At 44.3% G+C, this 19,896-nt stretch overlaps 1 protein-coding gene across 3 annotated transcripts in view; it reads left to right on the top strand.

The window, feature by feature from the left end:
* Positions 1 to 19,896, top strand: part of PYGB (glycogen phosphorylase B) — a 66,604-nt gene that overhangs the window by 16,339 nt on the left and 30,369 nt on the right. For 2 of the 3 annotated variants that reach the window (XM_055265612.2, XM_055265611.2), the window contains 2 exons: positions 14,594 to 14,672; positions 16,855 to 16,958. In XM_055265612.2, coding sequence (XP_055121587.2) covers positions 14,594 to 14,672; positions 16,855 to 16,958 — 183 coding nt within the window. The remainder of the gene's footprint in view (positions 1 to 14,593; positions 14,673 to 16,854; positions 16,959 to 19,896) is intronic. The other variant, XM_063633862.1, reaches the window with a different exon arrangement.

The following is a 19,896-nucleotide window of genomic DNA, read 5'->3' as shown; positions in this document are numbered from 1 at the left end:
GAACTGGGTGGAGACCACCACAGCTCAAGGAGGCCTGCCTGCCTCTGTAGACTCCACCTCTGGGGGCAGGGCATAGCTGAACAAAAGGCAGCAGAAACTTCTGCAGACATAAATTTCTCTGTGTGACAGCTTTGAAGAGAGTAGTGGTTCTCCCAGCATGGAGTTCGAGATCTGAGAACGGACATACTGCCTCCTCAAGTGGGTCCCTGACCCCCGAGTAGCCTACCTAACTGGGAGGCACCTCCCAGTAGGGGCCGACTGACATCTCACACAGCTGGGTGCCCCTCTGAGATGAAGCTTCCAGAGGAACAATCAGGCAGCAACATTGGCTTTTCTGCAATATTCGCTGTTCTGCAGCCCCCGCTGGTGATACCCAGGCAAACGTCTGGAGTGGACCTCCAGCAAACGCCAACAGACCTGCAGCTGAAGGTCCTGACTGTTAGAAGGAAAACTAACAAACAGAAAGGGCATCCACACCAAAACCCCATCTGTGTGTCACCATCATCAAAGACTAAAGGTAGATAAAACCACAAAGATGGGGAGAAACGAGAGCAGAAAAGCTGAAAATTCTAAAAATCAGAGTGCCTCTTCTCCTCCAAAGGAATGCAGCTCCTCGCCAGCAATGGAACAAAGCTGGATGGAGGATGACTTTGATGAGTTGAGAGAAGAAGGCTTCAGACGATCAAACTTTTCTGAGCCAAAGGAGGATGATTGAACCCATCACAAAGAAGCTAAAAACCTTGAAAAAAGATTAGACGAATGGCTAACTAGAATAAGCAGTGTAGAGAAGTCCTTAAATGACCTGATGGAGCCGAAAACCGTGGCATGAGAACTACATGATGCATGCACAAGCTTCAGTAGCCAATTCGATCAACTGGAAGAAAGGGTATCAGTGATTGAAGATCAAATGAATGAAATGAAGCAAGAAGAGAAGTTTAGAGAAAAAAGAGTAAAAGGAAATGAACAAAGCCTCCAAGAAATATGGGACTATGTGAAAAGACCAAATCTGCAGCTGATTGGTGTACCTGAAAGTGACAGGGAGAATGGCACCAAGTTGGAAAACACTCTTCAGGATATTACCCAGGAGAACTTCCCCAACCTAGCAAGGCAAGCCAACACTCAAATACAGGAAATATAGAAAATGCCACAAAGATACTCCTCGAGAAGAGCGACTCCAAGACACATAATTGTCAGATTCACCAAAGTTGAAATGAAGGAAAAAATGTTAAGGGCAGCCAGAGAGAAAGGTCCGGTTACCCACAAAGGGAAGCCCATCAGACTAACAGTGGATCTCTTCGCAGAAACTCTACAAGCCAGAAAAGAGTGGGGCCAATATTCAACATTCTTAAAGAATTTTCAACGCAGAATTTCATATCCAGCCAAACTAAGCTACATAAGTGAAGGAGAAATAAAATCCTTTACAGACCAGCAAATGCTGAGAGATTTTGTCACCACCAGGCCTACCCTAAAAGAGCTCCTGAAGGAAGCACTAAACATGGAAAGGAACAACCGGTACCAGCCACTGCAAATCATGCCAAATTGTAAAGATCATCGAGGCTAGGAAGAAACTGCATCAACTAACAAGCAAAATAACCAGCTAACATCAAAATGACAGGATCAAATTCACATATAACAATATTAACCTTAAATGTAAATGGGCGAAATGCTCCAATTAAAAGACACAGACTGGCAGATTGGATAGAGTCAAGACCCTTCGGTGTGCTGTATTCAGGAGACCCATCTCACGTGCAGAGACACACATAGGCTCAAAATAAAGGGATGGAGGAAGATCTACCAAGTAAATGGAAAAGAAAAAAAAGCAGGGGTTGCGATCCTAGTCTCTGATAAAACAGACTTTAAACCAACAAAGATCAAAAGAGACAAAGAAGGCCATTACATAATGGTAAAGGGATCAATGCAACAAGAAGAGCTAACTATTCTAAATATATATGCACCCAATACAGGAGCACCCAGATTCATAAAGCAAGTCCTTAGAGACCTACAAAGAGACTTAGACTCCAACATAATAATAATGGGAGACTTTAACACCCCACTGTCAACATTAGGCAGATCAATGAGACAGAAAGTTAACAAGGATATCCGGGAATTGAACTCAGCTCTGCACCAAGTGGACCTAATAGACATCTACAGAACTCTCCACCCCAAATCAACAGAATATACATTCTTCTAAGCACCACATAGCACTTATTCCAAAATTGACAACATAGTTGGAAGTAAAGCACTCCTCCGCAAATGTAAAATAACAAATTATAACAAACTGTCTCTCAGACCACAGTGCAATCAAACTAGAAGTCAGGATTAAGAAACTCACTCAAGGCCGGGCGCGGTGGCTCACGCTTGTAATCCCAGCACTTTGGGAGGCCGAGGCGGGCGGATCATGAGGTCAGGAGATCGAGACCACGGTGAAACCCTGTCTCTACTAAAAATACAAAAAATTAGCCGGGCGTGGTGGCGGGCGCCTGTAGTCCCAGCTACTCGGAGAGGCTGAGGCAGGAGAATGGCGTGAACCCGGGAGGCGGAGCTTGCAGTGAGCTGAGATTGCGCCACTGCACTCCAGCATGGGCGACAGAGCGAGACTCCGTCTCAAAAAAAAAAAAAAAAAAAGAAACTCACTCAAAACTGCACAACTACATGGAAACTGAACAACCTGCTCCTGAATGACTACTGGGTAAATACAGAAATGAAGGCAGAAATAAAGATGTTCTTTGAAACCAATGAGAACAAAGACACAACATACCAGAATCTCTGGGACATATTTAAAGCAGTATGTAGAGGGAAATTTATGGCACTAAATGCCCATAAAAGAAAGCAGGAAAGATCTAAAATTGACACCCTAACATCACAATTAAAAGAGCTAGAGAAGCAAGAGCAAACACATTCAAAAGCTAGCAGAAGGCAAGAAATAACTAAGATCAGAGCAGAACCAAAGGAGATAGAGACACAAAAAACCCTTCAAAAAAGCAATGAATCCAGGAGCTGGTTTTTTGAAAAGATCAACAAAATTGATAGACCACTAGCAAGACTAATAAAGAGGAAAAGAGAAAAGAATCAAATAGACACAATAAAAAATGATAAAGGGGATGTCACCACCAATCCCACAGAAATACAAACTACCATCAGAGAATACTATAAACACTTCTACACAAATAAACTAGAAAATCTAGAAAAAATGGATAAATTCCTGGACAGTCTTCCTCCCAAGACTAAACCAGGAAGAAGTTGAATCCCTGAATAGACCAATAACAGGCTTTGAAATTGAGGCAATAATTAATAGCCTACCAACCAAAAAAAGTCCAGGACCAGAGGGATTCACAGCCGAATTCTACCAGAGGTACAAGGAGGAGCTGGTACCATTCCTTCTGAAACTATTGCAATCAATAGAAAAAGAGGGAATCCTCCCTAACTCATTTTATGAGGCCAGCATCATCCTGATACCAAAGCCTGGCAGGGACACAACAAAAAAAGAGAATTTTAGACCAATATCCCTGATGAACATCGATGTAAAAATCCTCAATAAAATACTGGCAAACCGAATCCAGCAGCACATCAAAAAGCTTATCCACCATGATCAAGTGGGGTTCATCCCTGGGATGCAAGGCTGGTTCAGCATATGGAAATCAACAAACATAATCCATCATATAAACAGAATCAAAAACCATATGATTATCTCAATATATGCAGAAAAGGCCTTCAACAAAATTCAACAGTACTTCATGTTCTGCTCTGATCTTAGTTATTTCTTGCCTTCTGCTAGCTTTTGAATGTGTTTGCTCTTGCTTCTCTAGCTCTTTTAATTGTGATGTTAGGGTGTCAATTTTAGATCTTTCCTGCTTTCTTTTATGGGCATTTAGTGCTATAAATTTCCCTCTACATACTCAATAAACTAGGTATTGATGGAACATATCTCAAAATAATAAGAGTTATTTATGACAAACCCACAGCCAATATCATAGTGAATGGGCAAAAACTGCAAGCATCCCCTTTGAAAACTGTCAGAAGACAGGGATGCCCTCTCTCACTACTCCTATTCAACACAGTGTTGGAAGTTCGAGCCAGGGAAGTCAGGCAGGAGAAAGAAATAAAGGGTATTCAGTGAGGAAAAGAGGAAGTCAAATTGTCCCTGTTTGCAGATGACATATTTGTATATTTAGAAAACCCCATCGTCTCAGCCCCAAGTCTCCTTAAGCTGATAAGCAACTTATAAAGGCTCAGGATACAAAATCAATGTGCAACAATCACACGCATTCCTATACACCAATAAACAGAGAGCCAAATCATGAGTGAACTCCCATTCACAATTGCTTCAAAGAGAATAAAATACCTAGGAATCCAACTTCCAAGGGATGTGAAGGACCTCTTTAAGGAGAACTACAAACCACTGCTCAGGGAAATAAAAGAGGACACAAACAAATGGAAGAACATTCCATGCTCATGGATAGGAAGAATCAATATCTTGAAAATGGCCATACTGCCCAAGGTAATTTATAGATTCAATGCCATCCCCATCAAGCTACCAATGACTTTCTTCACAGAATTGGAAAAAACTACTTTAAAGTTCATATGGAACCAAAAAAGAGCCCACATTGCCAAGACAATGCTAAGCCAAAAGAACAAAGCTGGAGGCGTCACGCTACCTGACTTCAAACTATGCTACAAGGCTACAGTAATCAAAACAGCATGGTACTGGTACCAAAACAGAGATACAGACCAATGGAACAGAATAGAGCCCTCAGAAATAATACCGCACATCTACAACCATCTGATCTTTGACAAACCTGACAAAAACAAGCAATGGGGAAAGGAGTCCCTATTTAATAAATGGTGCTGGGAAAACTGGCTAGCCATATGTAGAAAGCTGAAACTGGATCCCTTCCTTACACCTTATACAAAAATTCAAGATGGATTAAAGACTTAAATGTTAGACTTAAAACCATAAAAACCCTAGGACCTAGGCATGGGCAAGGACTTCATGTCTAAAACACCAAAAGCAATGGCAACAGAAGCCAAAACAGACAAATAGGATCTAATTAAACTAAAGAGCTTCTTCACAGCAAAAGAAACTACCATCAGAGTGAACAGGCAACCTACAGAATGGGAGAAAATTTTTGTAATCTGCCTATCTGACAAAGGGCTAATATCCAGAATCTATAAAGAACTTATACAGATTTATAAGAAAAAATCAAACAACCCCATCAAAATTGGGCGAAGGATATGAACAGACACTTCTCAAAAGAAGACATTCATGCAGCCAACAGAGACATGAAAAAATACTCATCATCACTGGCCATCAGAGAAATGCAAATCAAAACCACTATGAGATACCATCTCACACCAGTTAGAATGGCAATCATTAAAAAGTCAGGAAACAACAGGTGCTGGAGAGGATGTGGAGAAATAGGAACACTTTTGCACTTTTGGTTGGACTGTAAACTAGTTCAATTATTGGGGGAGACAGTGTGGTAATTCCCCAACGATCCAGAACTAGAAATACCATTTGACCCAGCCATCCCATTACTGGGTATATACCCAAAGGATTATAAATCATGCTACTGTAAAGGCACATGCACATGTATGTTTATTGTGGCACTATTCACAATAGCAAAGACTTGGAACCAACCCAAATGTCCATCAATGGATTAAGAAAATGTGGCACATATACACCATGGAATACTATGCAGCCATAAGAAAGGATGAGTTCATGTCCTTTGTAGGGACATGGATGAAGCTAGAAACCATCATTCTCAGGAAACTATCGCAAAGATAGAAAACCAAAGACTGCATGTTCTTACTCATAGGTGGGAATTGAACAATGAGAGCACTTGGACACAGGAAGGGGAACATCATACACTGGGGCCTGTTGTGGGGTGGAGGGAGCAGGGAGGGACAGCATTAGGAGAAATACCTAATGTAAATGATGAGTTAATGGGTGCAGCACACCAGCGTGGCACATGTCTACATATGTAACAAACCTGCACCTTGTGCACATGTACCCTAGAACTTAAAGCATAATAATAAAAAATAAATAAAATAGAAAATAAAAATAAAAAAATAAACTTTGTATACTTTTTTCTTAAAAGTGATATTTTACTTGCAGTTTAACTTTTATTTAATCTTGTGTTTGAAATATTTTCATGATGACTGGGCTTTCAGTGGCTCCAGGTCCCTGTGCTGGGCATGTCTAGGTGTGAGAGAGGCTGCCAGATGCTTCAGGTGGGAAGAAAATAGTGATGCTCCCATTTCTAATGGAACATGAAAAAGAAAACATATGCAAACGCATTGTCAGGCCTGAGTCGTCCAGAGGAGCGGTTTATACTTAAAACTAGTGCTTCAAAAGTAGCAGCCCGCTCATGATTGAGCTATTAAGGATGCATTAAAAATGATCTTCATTATGAAAAATTTTACACATACAGGAAGATTGAGTGACTGTTACAGTGAACCTGTGCCACACACCCGCCTTTTGGCTTCTCCACCTCATGGCCAGTAGTGTATTCGTCATACCCCACCACATCCAGGTTATTTAAGCCAACCTGAAGCAGCGTAATATTCACTTGTAGATATTTCAGTAGGTGGCCAGGCGCGGTGGCTCACGCCTGTAATCCTAGCACTTTGGGAGGCCGAGGTGAGCCTGAGGTCAGGAGTTTCAGACCAGCCTGGGCAACAATGGTGAAACCCTGTCTCTACCAAAATACAACAAAAAAAAATTAGCCGGGCATGGTGGCACACGCCTGCATACCCAGGTACTTGAGAGGCTGAGGCAGGAGAACTGCTCAAACCCGGGAGGTGGAGGTCGCAGTGAGCTGAGATCACGCCACTGCACTCCAGCCTGGGCAACAGAGAAAGACTCTATCTCAAAAATATATATATATATTTCAGTAGGTATCGCAAGAAGATAAGGACTCCTAAAAATAGTTATATCATTATTCCTAAAATACTGACATTAATTCTTTTTTTTTTTTTTTGAGATGGAGTCTTGCTCTGTCACCCAGGCTGGAGTACAATGGCGTGGTCTTGGCTCACTGCAACCTCTGCCTCCCGGGTTCAAGTGATTCTCCTGCCTCAGCCTCCTGAGTAGCTGGAATTATAGGCGTGCGCCACCACTCCCAGCTAATTTCTGGATTTTTTAATAGAGACGGGGTTTTACCATGTTGGTCAGGCTGGTCTTGAACTCCTGACCTCGTGATCCACCCACCTCAGCCTCCTAAGACAATAATTTTTTTTTTTTTTTTTGAGACGGAGTCTTGCTCTGTCGCCCAGGTTGGAGTGCAGTGGCGCAATCTCGTCTCACTGCAAGCTCTGCCTCCCAGGTTCACGCCATTCTCCTGCCTCAGCCTCTCTGAGTAGCTGGGACTACAGGCGCCCGCCACCACGCCCGGCTAATTTTTTGTATTTTTAGTAGAGACGGGGTTTCACTGTGGTCTCGATCTCCTGACCTGGTGATCCGCCCGCCTTGGCCTCCCAAAGTGCTGGGATTACAAGTGTGAGCCACCGTGCCCGGCCGACAATAATTTTTTAATGTCAACTTTTCAGGCAGCGTATAAGGTTTTCTGATTGCTTTATAACTTTTTAACAGCATGTTCAGAAACTAAATTGCATTTAGTTGGTATGTTTTTTAAACCTTTCTTTCTTTTTTTTTTTGGAGACGGAGTCTCACTCTATCACTGAGGCTGGAGTGCAGTGACACTATCTCAGCTCACTGCAACCTCTGTCTCCTGGGTTCAAGCAATTCTTATGCCTCACCCTCCCTAGTAACTGGGATTACAGGTGCATGCCACCTCGCTGGGCTAATTTTTGTATTTTTAGTAGAGACGGGGTTTTACCATGTTGGCCAGGCTGGTCTCAAACTCCTGATCTCAAGTGATCCACCCGCCTTGGCCTCCCAAAGTGCTGGGATTACAGGCGTGAGCCACTGCGCCTGGCCACATCTTTCTTAATCTATAAGTGTCTCCTCTTTTTTATTTCCTGCCTTGCATTTAATTTGTTGGAACTGGGTTGTCCTGTAGAGTTTTCACAGGATTTACATTTGACAGACTGGGTCCCCATCTTGTGTTTAACCTACCACTGTGTCCCAAGGATGTCTGCTCTCACAACTTCTTTTTATTTTTTGGAGACAGAGTCTTTCTATGTTGCCCAGGCTGGAGTGCAGTGGCTTGATCTCAGCTCACTGCAACCTCCACCTCCCGGTTTCAAGTGATTTCTGGCTGGTTTCTGCATTTTTAGTAGAGATGGGGTTTCACCGTGTTGGCCAGGCTGGTCTCAAACTCCTGACCTTAAGTAATCTGCCCGCCTTGGCCTCCCAGACTGCTAGGATTACAGGCATGGCGCCACCACACTTGGCCTGCTCTCACAGCTCTTACTCAACATTGTACTCAGAGTCTTGGCCAGGGTATTTGGCAAGAAAATGAAATAAGAAGCATCCAGATTGGAAAGGCAGAAGTAAAACTAACTCTATTTGCAGATTACATGATCTAGAAAACTCTAAGGAATTGACCAAAGACCATTAGAACTAATAAATGAGACCAGCAAGGTTGCAGGATATAGGCTCCATCTGCAAAAATCAACTGTATTTCTATACATCTGCAATCCAAATGGAACATTTCATTAATTCAGTCCAGATGGAATAAATCCAAAATGAAATTAAGAAAGTAGTTTTATACCATTTACAATAGCATCAGAAAGAATAAATTACTTAGGTGTAAATTTATCCAAAAAAATGCAAAACCTATACCCTGAAAACAAAGACATTGAGGAAAAGCTCAATATGGAAAGGGATCTCATGTTAACACCTTGGAAGACTCAGTGTTGTTAAGATAGCAGCACTCCCCAAATTGATCTACTCATTTGCAGAGATTGACAAACTGGTTCTAAAACCGTGATAGAAATGCAAGGGAAGGCCGGGTGTGGTGGCGGGCACCTGTAATCCCTGCACTTTGGGAGGTTGAGGCAGGTGAATCGCTTGAGCCCTGGAGGCAGAGGTTGCAGTGAGCCAAGATTGCACTGCTGCACTCCAGCCTAGGTGATAGAGCAAGACAGACCCTGCCTTAAAATAAAAAAAAAAAAAAAAGGTCGGGCGTGGTGGCTCAAGCCTGTAATCCCAGCACTTTGGGAGGCCAAGGCGGGTGGATCACCTGAACATGGAGAAACCCCATCTCTACTAAAAATACCAAATTAGCCGGGCATAGTGGCGCATGCCTGTAATCCCAGCTACTCGGGAGGCTGAGGCAGGAGAATCGCTTGAGGTGGAGGTTGCGGTGAGCCGAGATCACGCCATTGCACTCCAGCCTGGGCAACAAGAGTGAAACTCCATCTCAAACAAAAAAGAAAGAAGGAAAAAATTAAAAGCAAGGGACCAGGAATAGTCAAAATAACCTTGAAAAAGAAAAGAGTCGGAAGACTCACACTTGACAATTTCAAAATTTACTGCAAAGCAGCAGTCATCAAGACTGTGTGTTAGAAGCATAAGGATAGACCAATGGAATTAGAATTAAGAGTCCCAGAAATAGGCTGGGCATGGTGGCTCACACCTGTAATCCCAGCACTTTGGGAGGCCGAAGCGGGTGGATTGCATGAGCTCAGGAGTTTGAGACCAGCCTGGGCAGCATGGTGAAACCCTGTCTCTACTAGAAAAAAAAAAATTATTCAGGTATGGTGGTGCTCTCCTGTGGTCCCAGCTACTCTGGAGGCTGAGGAGGAGGATTGCATTAGCCCAGGAGGTCGAGGGTGCAGTGAGCCGAGATCACGCCACTGTGCTCCAGCCTGGGTGATAGAGCGAGACCCTATCTCCAAAAAAAAACACAAAGTCCAGAAATAAGGTCTCATATGTATGGTCTGTTGTTTTTCTGCCAATTAAAAAAATTATAGTGAAATATATATAACATAAAATTTACCATGGCAACCATTTTTAACTGTACAGTTCAATTGCATTAAGTACCTTTACCTTGTTCTTTATCCATCACCGCCATCCATCTCTAGAACCTTTTCATCTTTCCTAACTGAAACTCTATACCCATTGAAAAATAACTCCTCCGTTCCTCTGCCTAGCCCCTGAAAACCACTGTTGCTTTTTGTCTCTATGAATTTGGCTACTCTAGGTACTCATGTAAGTGGAATCATACGTTATTTGTCCTTTTGTGGCTGACTTATCTCACTTAGCAAAATGTCGTGAAGGTTCATCCATGTTGTAGCATGTGCCAGTACTTCAGTTCTTGTAAAGGCTGAATAAATTTTTATTATGTGTATATACCATATTTTGTGTATCAATTCGTCTGTCAGTGAACATTGGGGAGCTTCTGCCTTTGGCTATTGTGAATAATGCTGCTGTGAACATAGGTGTACAATTATCTCTTTAAGATCCTGCTTTCAGTGCTTTTGAGTATATACCTAGAAATTGAATTGCTGGATCATATGGCAGTTCCATTCTTAATTTTTTTTAGAACCACCAAAATGTTTTCCACAGCAGTAGCACCATTTTACATTCCTACCAAAAGTACACAAGAGTTCCAGTTTCTCTACATCCTCACCAATGCTTCTTTTCCGTTTTTTGATAGTAGTCATTCTAAATGGGCATAAAATGGTATCTTACAGTTTTTGTTTGCATGTTCCTGATAACTAATGATGCTGAGCATCTTTTCACGTGCTTGTGGGCCATTTGTATATCTTGTTTGAAGAAAAGCCTGTTCGTTTACTCATTTTAAATCAAGTTGTTTGTTTTTTCGTTGTTAATTTTTTTTTTTTTTTTGAGATGGAGTCTTGCTCTGTCGCCCAGGCTGGACGGCAGTGACGTGGTCTCGGCTCACTGCAAGCTCCACCTCCCGGGTTCACGCCATTCTCTTACCTCAGCCTCCCGAGTAGCTGGGACTACAGGCGCCCGCCACCACGCCCGGCTAATTTTTTTGTAGTTTTAGTAGAGATAGGGTTTCACCATGTTAGCCAGGATGGTCTCGATCTCCTGACCTCGTGATCCACCCGCCTCAGCCTCCCAAAGTGCTGGGATTACAGGCGTGAGCCACTGTGCCCGGCCGATTTTTGTTGTTGAATTTTAAGAATTCTCTATTTGTCCTAGATGTTAATAGCTTATCAGATATGTGATTTGTGGATATTTTCTCCCATTCTATGGCTTGTCTTTTTACTGTGTTGATAGTATGTATTATATTACTCTATATATAAAGACCAGGTTTCACCATGTTGGTCAGGCTGTTCTCAAACTCCTGACCTCAAGTGATCTGCCCGCCTTGGCCTCCCAAAGTGCTGGGATTTCAGGCATGTGCCACCACGCCTGGCCGATAGTATCTTTTGATTCACAAAAGTTTTTAATTTTTATGAAGTCTAGTTTGTCTATTTTTTCTTTTGTTGCCTGTAAGTTTGGTGTCATATAGGTCAATTGATTTTTTTGAAAGGAAGTAGGTACCAAAACAATTCAATGGAGAAAGATGTCTTTTCAACAAATGGTATTGGGATATTTGGATAACAACATGCAAATAAATGAAATCAAACCCCTACCTCACACTATGTACAAAAATTAGCTCAAAATGGCTCAAAGACCTAAATCGAAGAGCTAAAAGAATACAACTTTTAGAAAGATATATAGGGATCAATCTTCATGACCTTGGATTAGAATGATTTCTTAGAAATGACACCAAAAACTCAAGCAACAAAAGAAAAAATAGATACATTGGACTTCATCAAAATTAAAAACTTTCGTGCATTAAATAAAGAAAACCTACAAAATGAGAGAAAATATTTGTACATGCTAAATCTGATAAGAGTCTGGTATCCAGAATATATGTAAAGAACTCTGACAACCAGAAAAAGACAAACCAATTGAAAAATGGACAAAAAGACTTGGATGTTTCTCCAAAGATGATATCCACATAGCACAAAAAGATGCTAAATGTGATTAGCTATGAGGGAAATGCAAATCAAAACCACAATTAGATGCTGCTGTATTCCCACAAGAATGGCTATAATCATAAACACAGAGAACAAGTGTTGGTGAGGATATAGAGCAGTTGGTGTGATTGTCGAATCTTGCAGTCACTTTGGAAAATAGTCTGGCAGTTACTAAAAAAGTTAAGCATAGAATTCTCATGTAGCCTAGCAATTCCATTCCACGGTACAGGCCTCAGAGAAATGAAAACATGTCTACATGAAAAACTGTATATGAATTTCACAGCAGCATTATTCATAACAGCCAAAAGTGGAAACATCCAAATGTTTATCAATTGATAGGTAGGTAAACAAAATGTGGGCTAGCCATACAATGGAATAATACACAGCAATACAAAGACGGGAAGGGCTGACACATGGCACAACATGGATGAAGCTTGAAAACATGCTCATTGCCGGGCGCGGTGGCTCACGCCTGTAATCCCAGCACTTTGGGAGGCTGAGGCGGGCGGATCACGAGGTCAGGAGATCGAGACCATCCTGGCTAACACGGTGAAACCCTGTTCTACTAAAAATACAAAAAATTAGCCGGGCGAGGTGGCGGGCGCCTGTAGTCCCAGCTACGCAGGAGGCTGAGGCAGGAGAATGGCGTGAACCCCAGGGGGCGGAGCCTGCAGTGAGCCGAGATTGCGCCACTGCACTCCAGCCTGGGTGAAAGAACGAGACTCCGTCTCAAAAAAAAAAAAAAAAAAAAAAAAAAAAAAGAAAACATGCTCATTAGAAGAAGCCATGAAATATCCAAAATAGGTAGATCCATAGAGATGGAGAGTAGATCAGTGATTGACAGAGGTGGGGGAAATAGGTTATGACTGCTGATTGGCACGGGGCTGCTTTTTGGTATGATGGTTTGGAATTAGTGGTGATGGTTGCATAACTTTGTGAACATACACTTTTAAAAGGCGAATTTTATGGTTAATGAATTACATCTCAATAAAGAGATAAAGGTTATTGAGTATACTGCAGTGCTCTTTTTCTGTCTTCAGTTCAGAAGCCCACTGCAGCAGAGTTTTGGACTTTCTGTCAGCTACTTTTTGTGTCGTCGTTGTTATTGAAACAGGGTCTTGCTCTGTCACCCAGGCTGGAGTGCAATGATATGATCACGGCACACTGTAGCCTCAACCTCTTGGGCTCAAGCCATCCTTCCGCCTCAGCCTCCCGAGTAGCTGGGACTGTAGGTGTGCACCACCACACCCAGCTAATTTATTTTTTATTTTTAGTAGAGACATCTCATTATGTTGCCCAGGCTGGTCTTGAACTTCTAAGCTCAAATGATCCTCCCACCTTGGCCTCCTAAAGTGTTGGGATGACAGGCTTGAGCCACTGCACCCAGCCTTTTCATGTCTTTCTCGAATGCTCACAAAATCAAGGTGACATTTGCCCTCGTAGGTAGGATGAGTGTGCTGTAGGCACTCAATTTAAAAACAGGAAGGAACTAAACATCTTTCCCTATGTTGACTCGTAGCCTGTCTTTAGAAAAATATGTAGAGATTTTAAAAAAATTTAATGGATTTTTGAATTTAATAGATTTTTTATGAACAAGAGGTTTTATGGTCGGTTAAGTTTAGACCATAAACTTAGAGGTTTTCTGGTCGGTTATGTTGTAGTTAAACTTATTTCTTAACTTTGAGCCAGTAATGCATTATTGAGTAAATCCTAGCACCCCCCTCCCTATATCCAAAATATTGTTGGTGGAATGTACCCTTTGAAATTGCTTTAGGAATTAAGTTCAAGTCACAGTATTTTGAAATTTTACCCTGAATCAAATTACTGTATGTGTCAATATCGTTCAGTTGACTTAGTGTATACTAAATCATTTGTAACTTTGCTGTTGTTATTTAAAACACTAACACTCTTCTCAATGGATATTTTTCTGGTTTCAAAAATGTGCTTTTTTTTTTTTTTATTAAACTTTGTTGTTTATGTTAACATGTATTGGGTTTATTATTTTTAAATGAATTCATATGTATACTTTAAAAAGGTCTGCATTTTAATTTGTAATTTGATAAATATCAATATATGTAATTCAAATAAACAAAAGCTCTTTGGAGCCTTCTGAGACCAAAAAGTTTAAAGTCTACCAATCCAGATAATGTGAGCAATTTGTCAAGTTTATGCACTAAAGCCAGATTAATGGAATATTTATCCATATGCCATAATGAGAGTACTGAGTTCGGCTTCTGGAATGGCTTTAAGTGTCAATCGTGATTTTATTGCTTTTTCTCTAATTTTTAGCATGACATATCTATTTCACAACGTTGTTTGAATACAATTGGAATCACCACAGGAAAAGTGCTTTTAGGTTTTAGTTTAAAAATATGTCACGTAAATATCTTTAGCCCATGTGAAATTAGAGAATGACAGAACCATTGGTTTCATTTTTAGGATACATGTTATAATTTGTTCACTGTTAATAGGTTAACTACCTGGCAATAAATGTTTTTGAAATATTTGGAAGCTTTCATTTCCATGCATTGATTTAACATCAAATTTTAACATTGGATTTTCAAGTCTAACAGAACCCAGACTCTAACTTTTAGCGTAAGCTCATGAGACTTACATATCTTTCAGCCTGTCATTCAAGGGAAAATATTGAGTAACATTAAAATGCTGCCTGTGTTTTTGTTTGCAGTTGGGGTTAGACTTGGAGGAACTCGAGGAGATAGAAGAAGATGCTGGCCTTGGGAATGGAGGCCTGGGGAGGCTGGCAGGTAAGTTGCCCCATCCAGGAGGAGCTCTCTCGGACCCGTTGGATTGGTTGGTGGCCATGTGGTGAGGCCAGGGTCAGGTAAACTGGCCTCAGGGTAAATTGGCTTTGAGTGGATGGGCCAGTGTGTTCTTCAGATTGAAATCTTGCCACTATTGGGGGGAAAGGGGGAAAATATATGTTTTCTTTCACACAAGGGGCATGTCATCATTATCATGAAGACCAATCTTGCCAGCATGGAGTAAGCTGGTGCTGGGAGGGGCTCCCGATATGCTGACCACTTTCCAGGGCACAAGAGCCAGTGATTAGCAGACAGCCCAGAGGATGGAAAGATGATTTCGGAACGTGGCCCTGCTTGCAGCTGGCAGTTTCAACTCTGATACAGTCAGCAGATTGCCTTGAAATAACAGGGCTTTGAGGGTCTTCAGCCCTCTCCACGCCCCGGCCTTTGTGACATGTGATGGGTCACCACTGTCTTCCTGTGAGGTCCCTTTTCATCAAATGCAAAACTGGGCTTCCGAAGCTAAGGGAAGCTCCAGCCTCTTTTGTCCCCATCTCCTGACAGCCCCAGGGGTGGCCATTCACTGCACGTCTCACCTCCAGGCTGGAGACTGTGGGCTGCTCCCTCCCCGGCCCCGAGACCTGCTTCCTTTTGGGGTGTTCCGGGTCCTTGGGCTTTCCCAGTCGCCTTGCCTGCCCCTCGCCTCCTCCCTCCATCCTTCTCCATGGCCAGATATGAGTAGAGCCTTTGCCTTCTGCCCACAGGGCCCGGTACCCACAGACCCAGGCAGCACTAAGCACGCCATGGCTTAATGTGCTTCCCTCCTGCAGGCGAGTCCCCAGAACAAGAGTCCGTGAGGCTCCCTCATCCCTCTCCCTCAGCAGAGGGCCTGACAGGCATCTGTGTGTTCCATGGATTGGGCATTTTATTTTAGTTACTAGTGTTCCATGTGGGTGTTTTTTTTATTTTTTTAATCTTGAATTTTTTTTTTTTTTTTTTTTTTTTTTTTTTTTTTGAGACGGAGTCTCGCTCTGTCGCCCAGGCCGGAGTGCAGTGGCATGATCTCGGCTCATCGCAACCTCCACCTCCCGGGTTCACGCCATTCTCCTGCCTCAGCCTCCCGAGTAGCTGGGACTACAGGTGCCCATCACCACGCTCGGCTAATTTTTTGTATTTTTAGTAGAGACGGGGTTTCACCGTGTTAGCCAGGATGGTCTCGGTCTCCTGACCTCGTGATCCGCCTGCCTCGGCCTCCTGAAGTGTTGGGATTACAGGCGTGAGCCACCGCGCCCAGCCAATCCTGAAGTTTTAATAAGGTTGCATCTAACTCTTGCCCAGGCTGGAGTGCACTGGCACAATCTTGGCTCACTGCAGCCTCAACCTCTTGGGCTCAAGCAATCCCCCAACCCCAGCCTCCCGAGTAGCTGGGACCACAGGCATGCATCACTATGCACGGCTAATTGTATTTTTTATAGAGACAGGGTCTCACTATGTTGCCCAGGCTGGTCTCAAACTCCTGGACTCAAGTGATCCTCCCACCTCAGCTTCCCAAAGTGCTGGGATCACAGGTGTGAGCCACCACTCCTGGCCTCTAAATCTTTATTCAAAACATTGTTTTGTTTTGTTTTGTTTTTCTTTCAAGAAGTTTTTATTGGAACAAGGGCTGGATTTAATGACACATGCTATAGTGCCTTCAGGCCCCTGGTACTGCGGTGTTTGCACAGGTGGACATTGATTTGTACGTGGCCAGCTGCCACTGCTGTGCCTTCATCACTTAGGAGTAGTAGGGTGAGGCTTGATGTGTTGATGTGTCCCTGCTGTCAGAACAGCCTGGGTTTCAGTGGAACATGCAAGGGATCGGCGAGGCCTCAGCCTCAACTGGGATGTCTGAGAGTGGGGCAGTGGGGGGCTTCGTGCTTGGAGAGGTTCCAGGCCTGGCCGAGTTCTCTGGGATTCTTCATCCCCCCCATCCTCTCGTGCCCTTCGAGTAGCCACCACGTTGATGTCTTCTGTGTGTGGCCCCAGGCTCTTAAGGGGGGGGTGAGGGCTCCAGTTTTCCTCTCAGTGAAGCCCGAAGTCAGTGTGATCCCCTCTGAATTTCTGCCTTGCGCCCTGTGGGCTGCCTCCACATGGGACCTTGGTGCCATGCCTTCGATTCTGACTGATCTGTGATTGATTTTTTCAGCTTGTTTCCTTGACTCAATGGCTACCTTGGGCCTGGCAGCGTACGGCTATGGAATCCGCTATGAATTTGGGATTTTTAACCAGAAGATTGTCAATGGCTGGCAGGTGGGTGAGATTTCATTTCTTCACTGGTTTCCAGCTCTCATTCACACAATAAAATGGCAGCACTTGCAGTTCGTCTTTTTATACTTCCCACGCCCCTGCCAGGGGACTGCAGGCCGGCCAGGGCAACGTGGAGCAGGTCAGGGTAGCTCCCTTGCTCCGGCTCCTTGGTCCACATGGCCTGGGAGAGCCTGGGCCCTGTGTGAGCTTTTTGCCAGCTGCCTCTGCCTGGTGACAGGGAAGTTGGGGGCGTGCAGGACACAGAAGCCTGGCTGAGCCTTACAGCAGCTCCCAGACAGGGCCAGTAGCAGCCGGGCAGTGAGGGTCACTTTGGTGACCCTCTGCACCAAAATGCAGAGTACAGGGTGGTACTTTTGGGGTCAGCCTCCGTGGGATATTGGCCCTAAGTAGTTAGAAGAGCAGTTGTAGCTTTTGTTCCCACCTTCTGCCTTCACCCCCTGACCCCAGTGAGGGGACAGTGTCCTTGGGGTTAGAGACTGGACTCTGCATAGTACAGTGGCCCTTGGAAGGAGTGAGCCTCGATCTTGAAGCCTCACACTACAGCTAAGTGAGGTGGTTGAGACCATGGCCGGGAGGAGGGCGTGGTCTTAAAATGCAGCTGCCTCCTCCCCGTCGAGCAGCGCCCTTCCCATGGGCCTCAGAATGGAAGTCACCACTATTCCATTCGGTTGGAGATTGGTTTATTTAATATCATTTGGGGCCTACAAGTCACAAATTAAGCTGGTCTGGGGTTAGAATCAAAAGATTTGTAGCATCAGAGTGTACAGCCCCAATGAATGTGTGCGTGATGGGTGGTAGAGGTGTCCTTGGGGTGGGGGTGGCAAGGGGGATTGGGCCTCATGGCAGGTGCAACCTCCAGGGCTCGTCCATGGCGTCTGTAGGACTCATGTATCCCACCCTAGAGAAATTAACCCAAAACATAAACGCAAGGAGCTGCTATCCATGACACGCACAGCGATGTGTTTAGTGGGAATGTGGACTCATGTCTGCAGCTTGCTTAAGTGTACCCCAAAATCAATGGATTGGCGGACGGAGAAACAACAGACCATTTACAGCACCTAGGTGTGGGTGCATAACGTTTCTGCATGTTTGAAAACGCTCATGATAAAATGTTGGTAAGGAAAAGAAATGGCTAAAAGTAAACCTGAAACGGACTCGGATCCATTGCTTGATTTGTGGAGATGCCCTCTGCAACCTTAGAAAGATGCCTTTCTCCACCGCCTCCGGACAGCTCTGCCCAGCCCTCCGCATGCCTGAGCGCCAGGGCAGTCCAGTCCACGCACGTGTTGATGCTCTGACTCATTCTGGCCCCCAGCAGTCCCCATGTCACGTGTGGGTTTATAAGGCAGAAGCTCAGAGGCTCCCCTTCACCTAGCTGGTGTTAGGGTTTCCAGCAGGAAGGTATTGGTGGTGTTTTTTGTTTTACCACGGAGACATTTTTCCTTCTGGTGGTCCTCGTTCTTGTAACTCTTGCCACTTTGTGTGACAGTTTAGGATGATCAGTAAGTGAAGCTCACCCCTCCTCCCATCCTCTTTTCATGGGAAGTGGTCAGATTCAGTGGGTTTTTAGTTGGCTTTAGCTGTGCAAGAAATAAATACAGGCAGGGTTGGCCAGCAGCGTGTGGCCAGAGGGGCCGCAGGCCAGCCTGCTTGGCACCCTGGCCGAGGGGGCAGGGAGGCCCTGCAAGGGAGACTCAGGCTGCCTTTGTATGTGGGAAGCTGTTGCTTCTGCCGACGACTCCTGGACCAGCTCTGCAGATGGCCAGGCCCTGGTGTTGGGGAATCTCACAGCGGACAAGGAGACGCCACCAGAAGGGTCTTGCTGGGAGTACCATGGGGAGGTGCCTGCTGTGGGGAGGGGCCTCCTGAAGAGCACAGCCCAGACAGTCTTGCTCGTGACTCTTTGTGTCTGTGTAGGAACCATGAAGAGGAAATCCCTCAGTGTAGCATACTAGGGCTGCCTGTTTATTCTGAAGAGAAGAGACTTGATCTCATTTCAGTTTTAGTAATTGAGACTTCAGAATCCGCCCTTGCTGCTGTACCAGATGGAGTTACTCTGTCACTTGGTGGTAAAGCAGCCCCCTAGTGCTTCTGTGCAAGGGTGGCTCGAGTCTGCAGGGCCGCTTTTAGTGTGGGAATTGGTTTTATGTAGTTACTGGTCTCGAGTGCCACTGGGTGCAGATTTTGGGAATAAGCTTCTTCTTGGAAGCCCTTCCGGAACAGCTTGTCTTCCTGGGTGCATCCAGGGCATCCTCACTGCCAGCTGCCAACTTGGCCCCAGCACTTGTGGATTTGCAGCATCACTCTCTTTTTTAAATTTAATTTAATAATTTTTTTTTTAGAGATAGGGTCCTGCCCTGTCGCCCAGGCTGGAGTGCAGTGGTACAGTCATAGCTCACTGCAGCTTCGACCTTGTGGGCTCAAGCGATTCTCCCACCTTGGCTTCCCAGAGTGCTGGGACTGTAGGCGTGAGCCTCCGCCTGGCCAGTGTGTCCCTGTCAAAGCAATGTCTTCCAGTGATTCTTCTGTAACGGCTTTATTGAAATAGAGAGTCGATTTCAGTATCTTCAGAGTTGGGTAACCATCCCCACTGTCTATCTTGAGAACATTTTCATCACTCCAGAAAGAAGCGCTGCACCAATTTGCAGTCACACCCAGCCCCTGACAGCCTCTCACCCGCTTTCTGTCTCTGTGCAGGTGCTTGTTCTGAACATTTCCTGTAAATAGCCTCATGTGATGCACGTGGTGTTTTTGTCTGGCCTCTTTCACTGAATGTAGGTTTTTCAAGCTCCATCCAGGTCGGAGCACGTGTCAGTCAGTGGTTCTTAGTGTCTTTTTTTGGGGGCACATGTTTCTAAATTTTGAGTTTGTTACTTTAGTGTCCACTGTGTTCATTTTACCCACGTGGGCTTCGCCAGAA

Source organism: Symphalangus syndactylus, chromosome 24 (assembly GCF_028878055.3).
Source record: "Symphalangus syndactylus isolate Jambi chromosome 24, NHGRI_mSymSyn1-v2.1_pri, whole genome shotgun sequence".
NCBI lineage: Eukaryota > Metazoa > Chordata > Mammalia > Primates > Hylobatidae > Symphalangus > Symphalangus syndactylus.
This window is presented reverse-complemented; position numbering and strand designations above follow the sequence as displayed.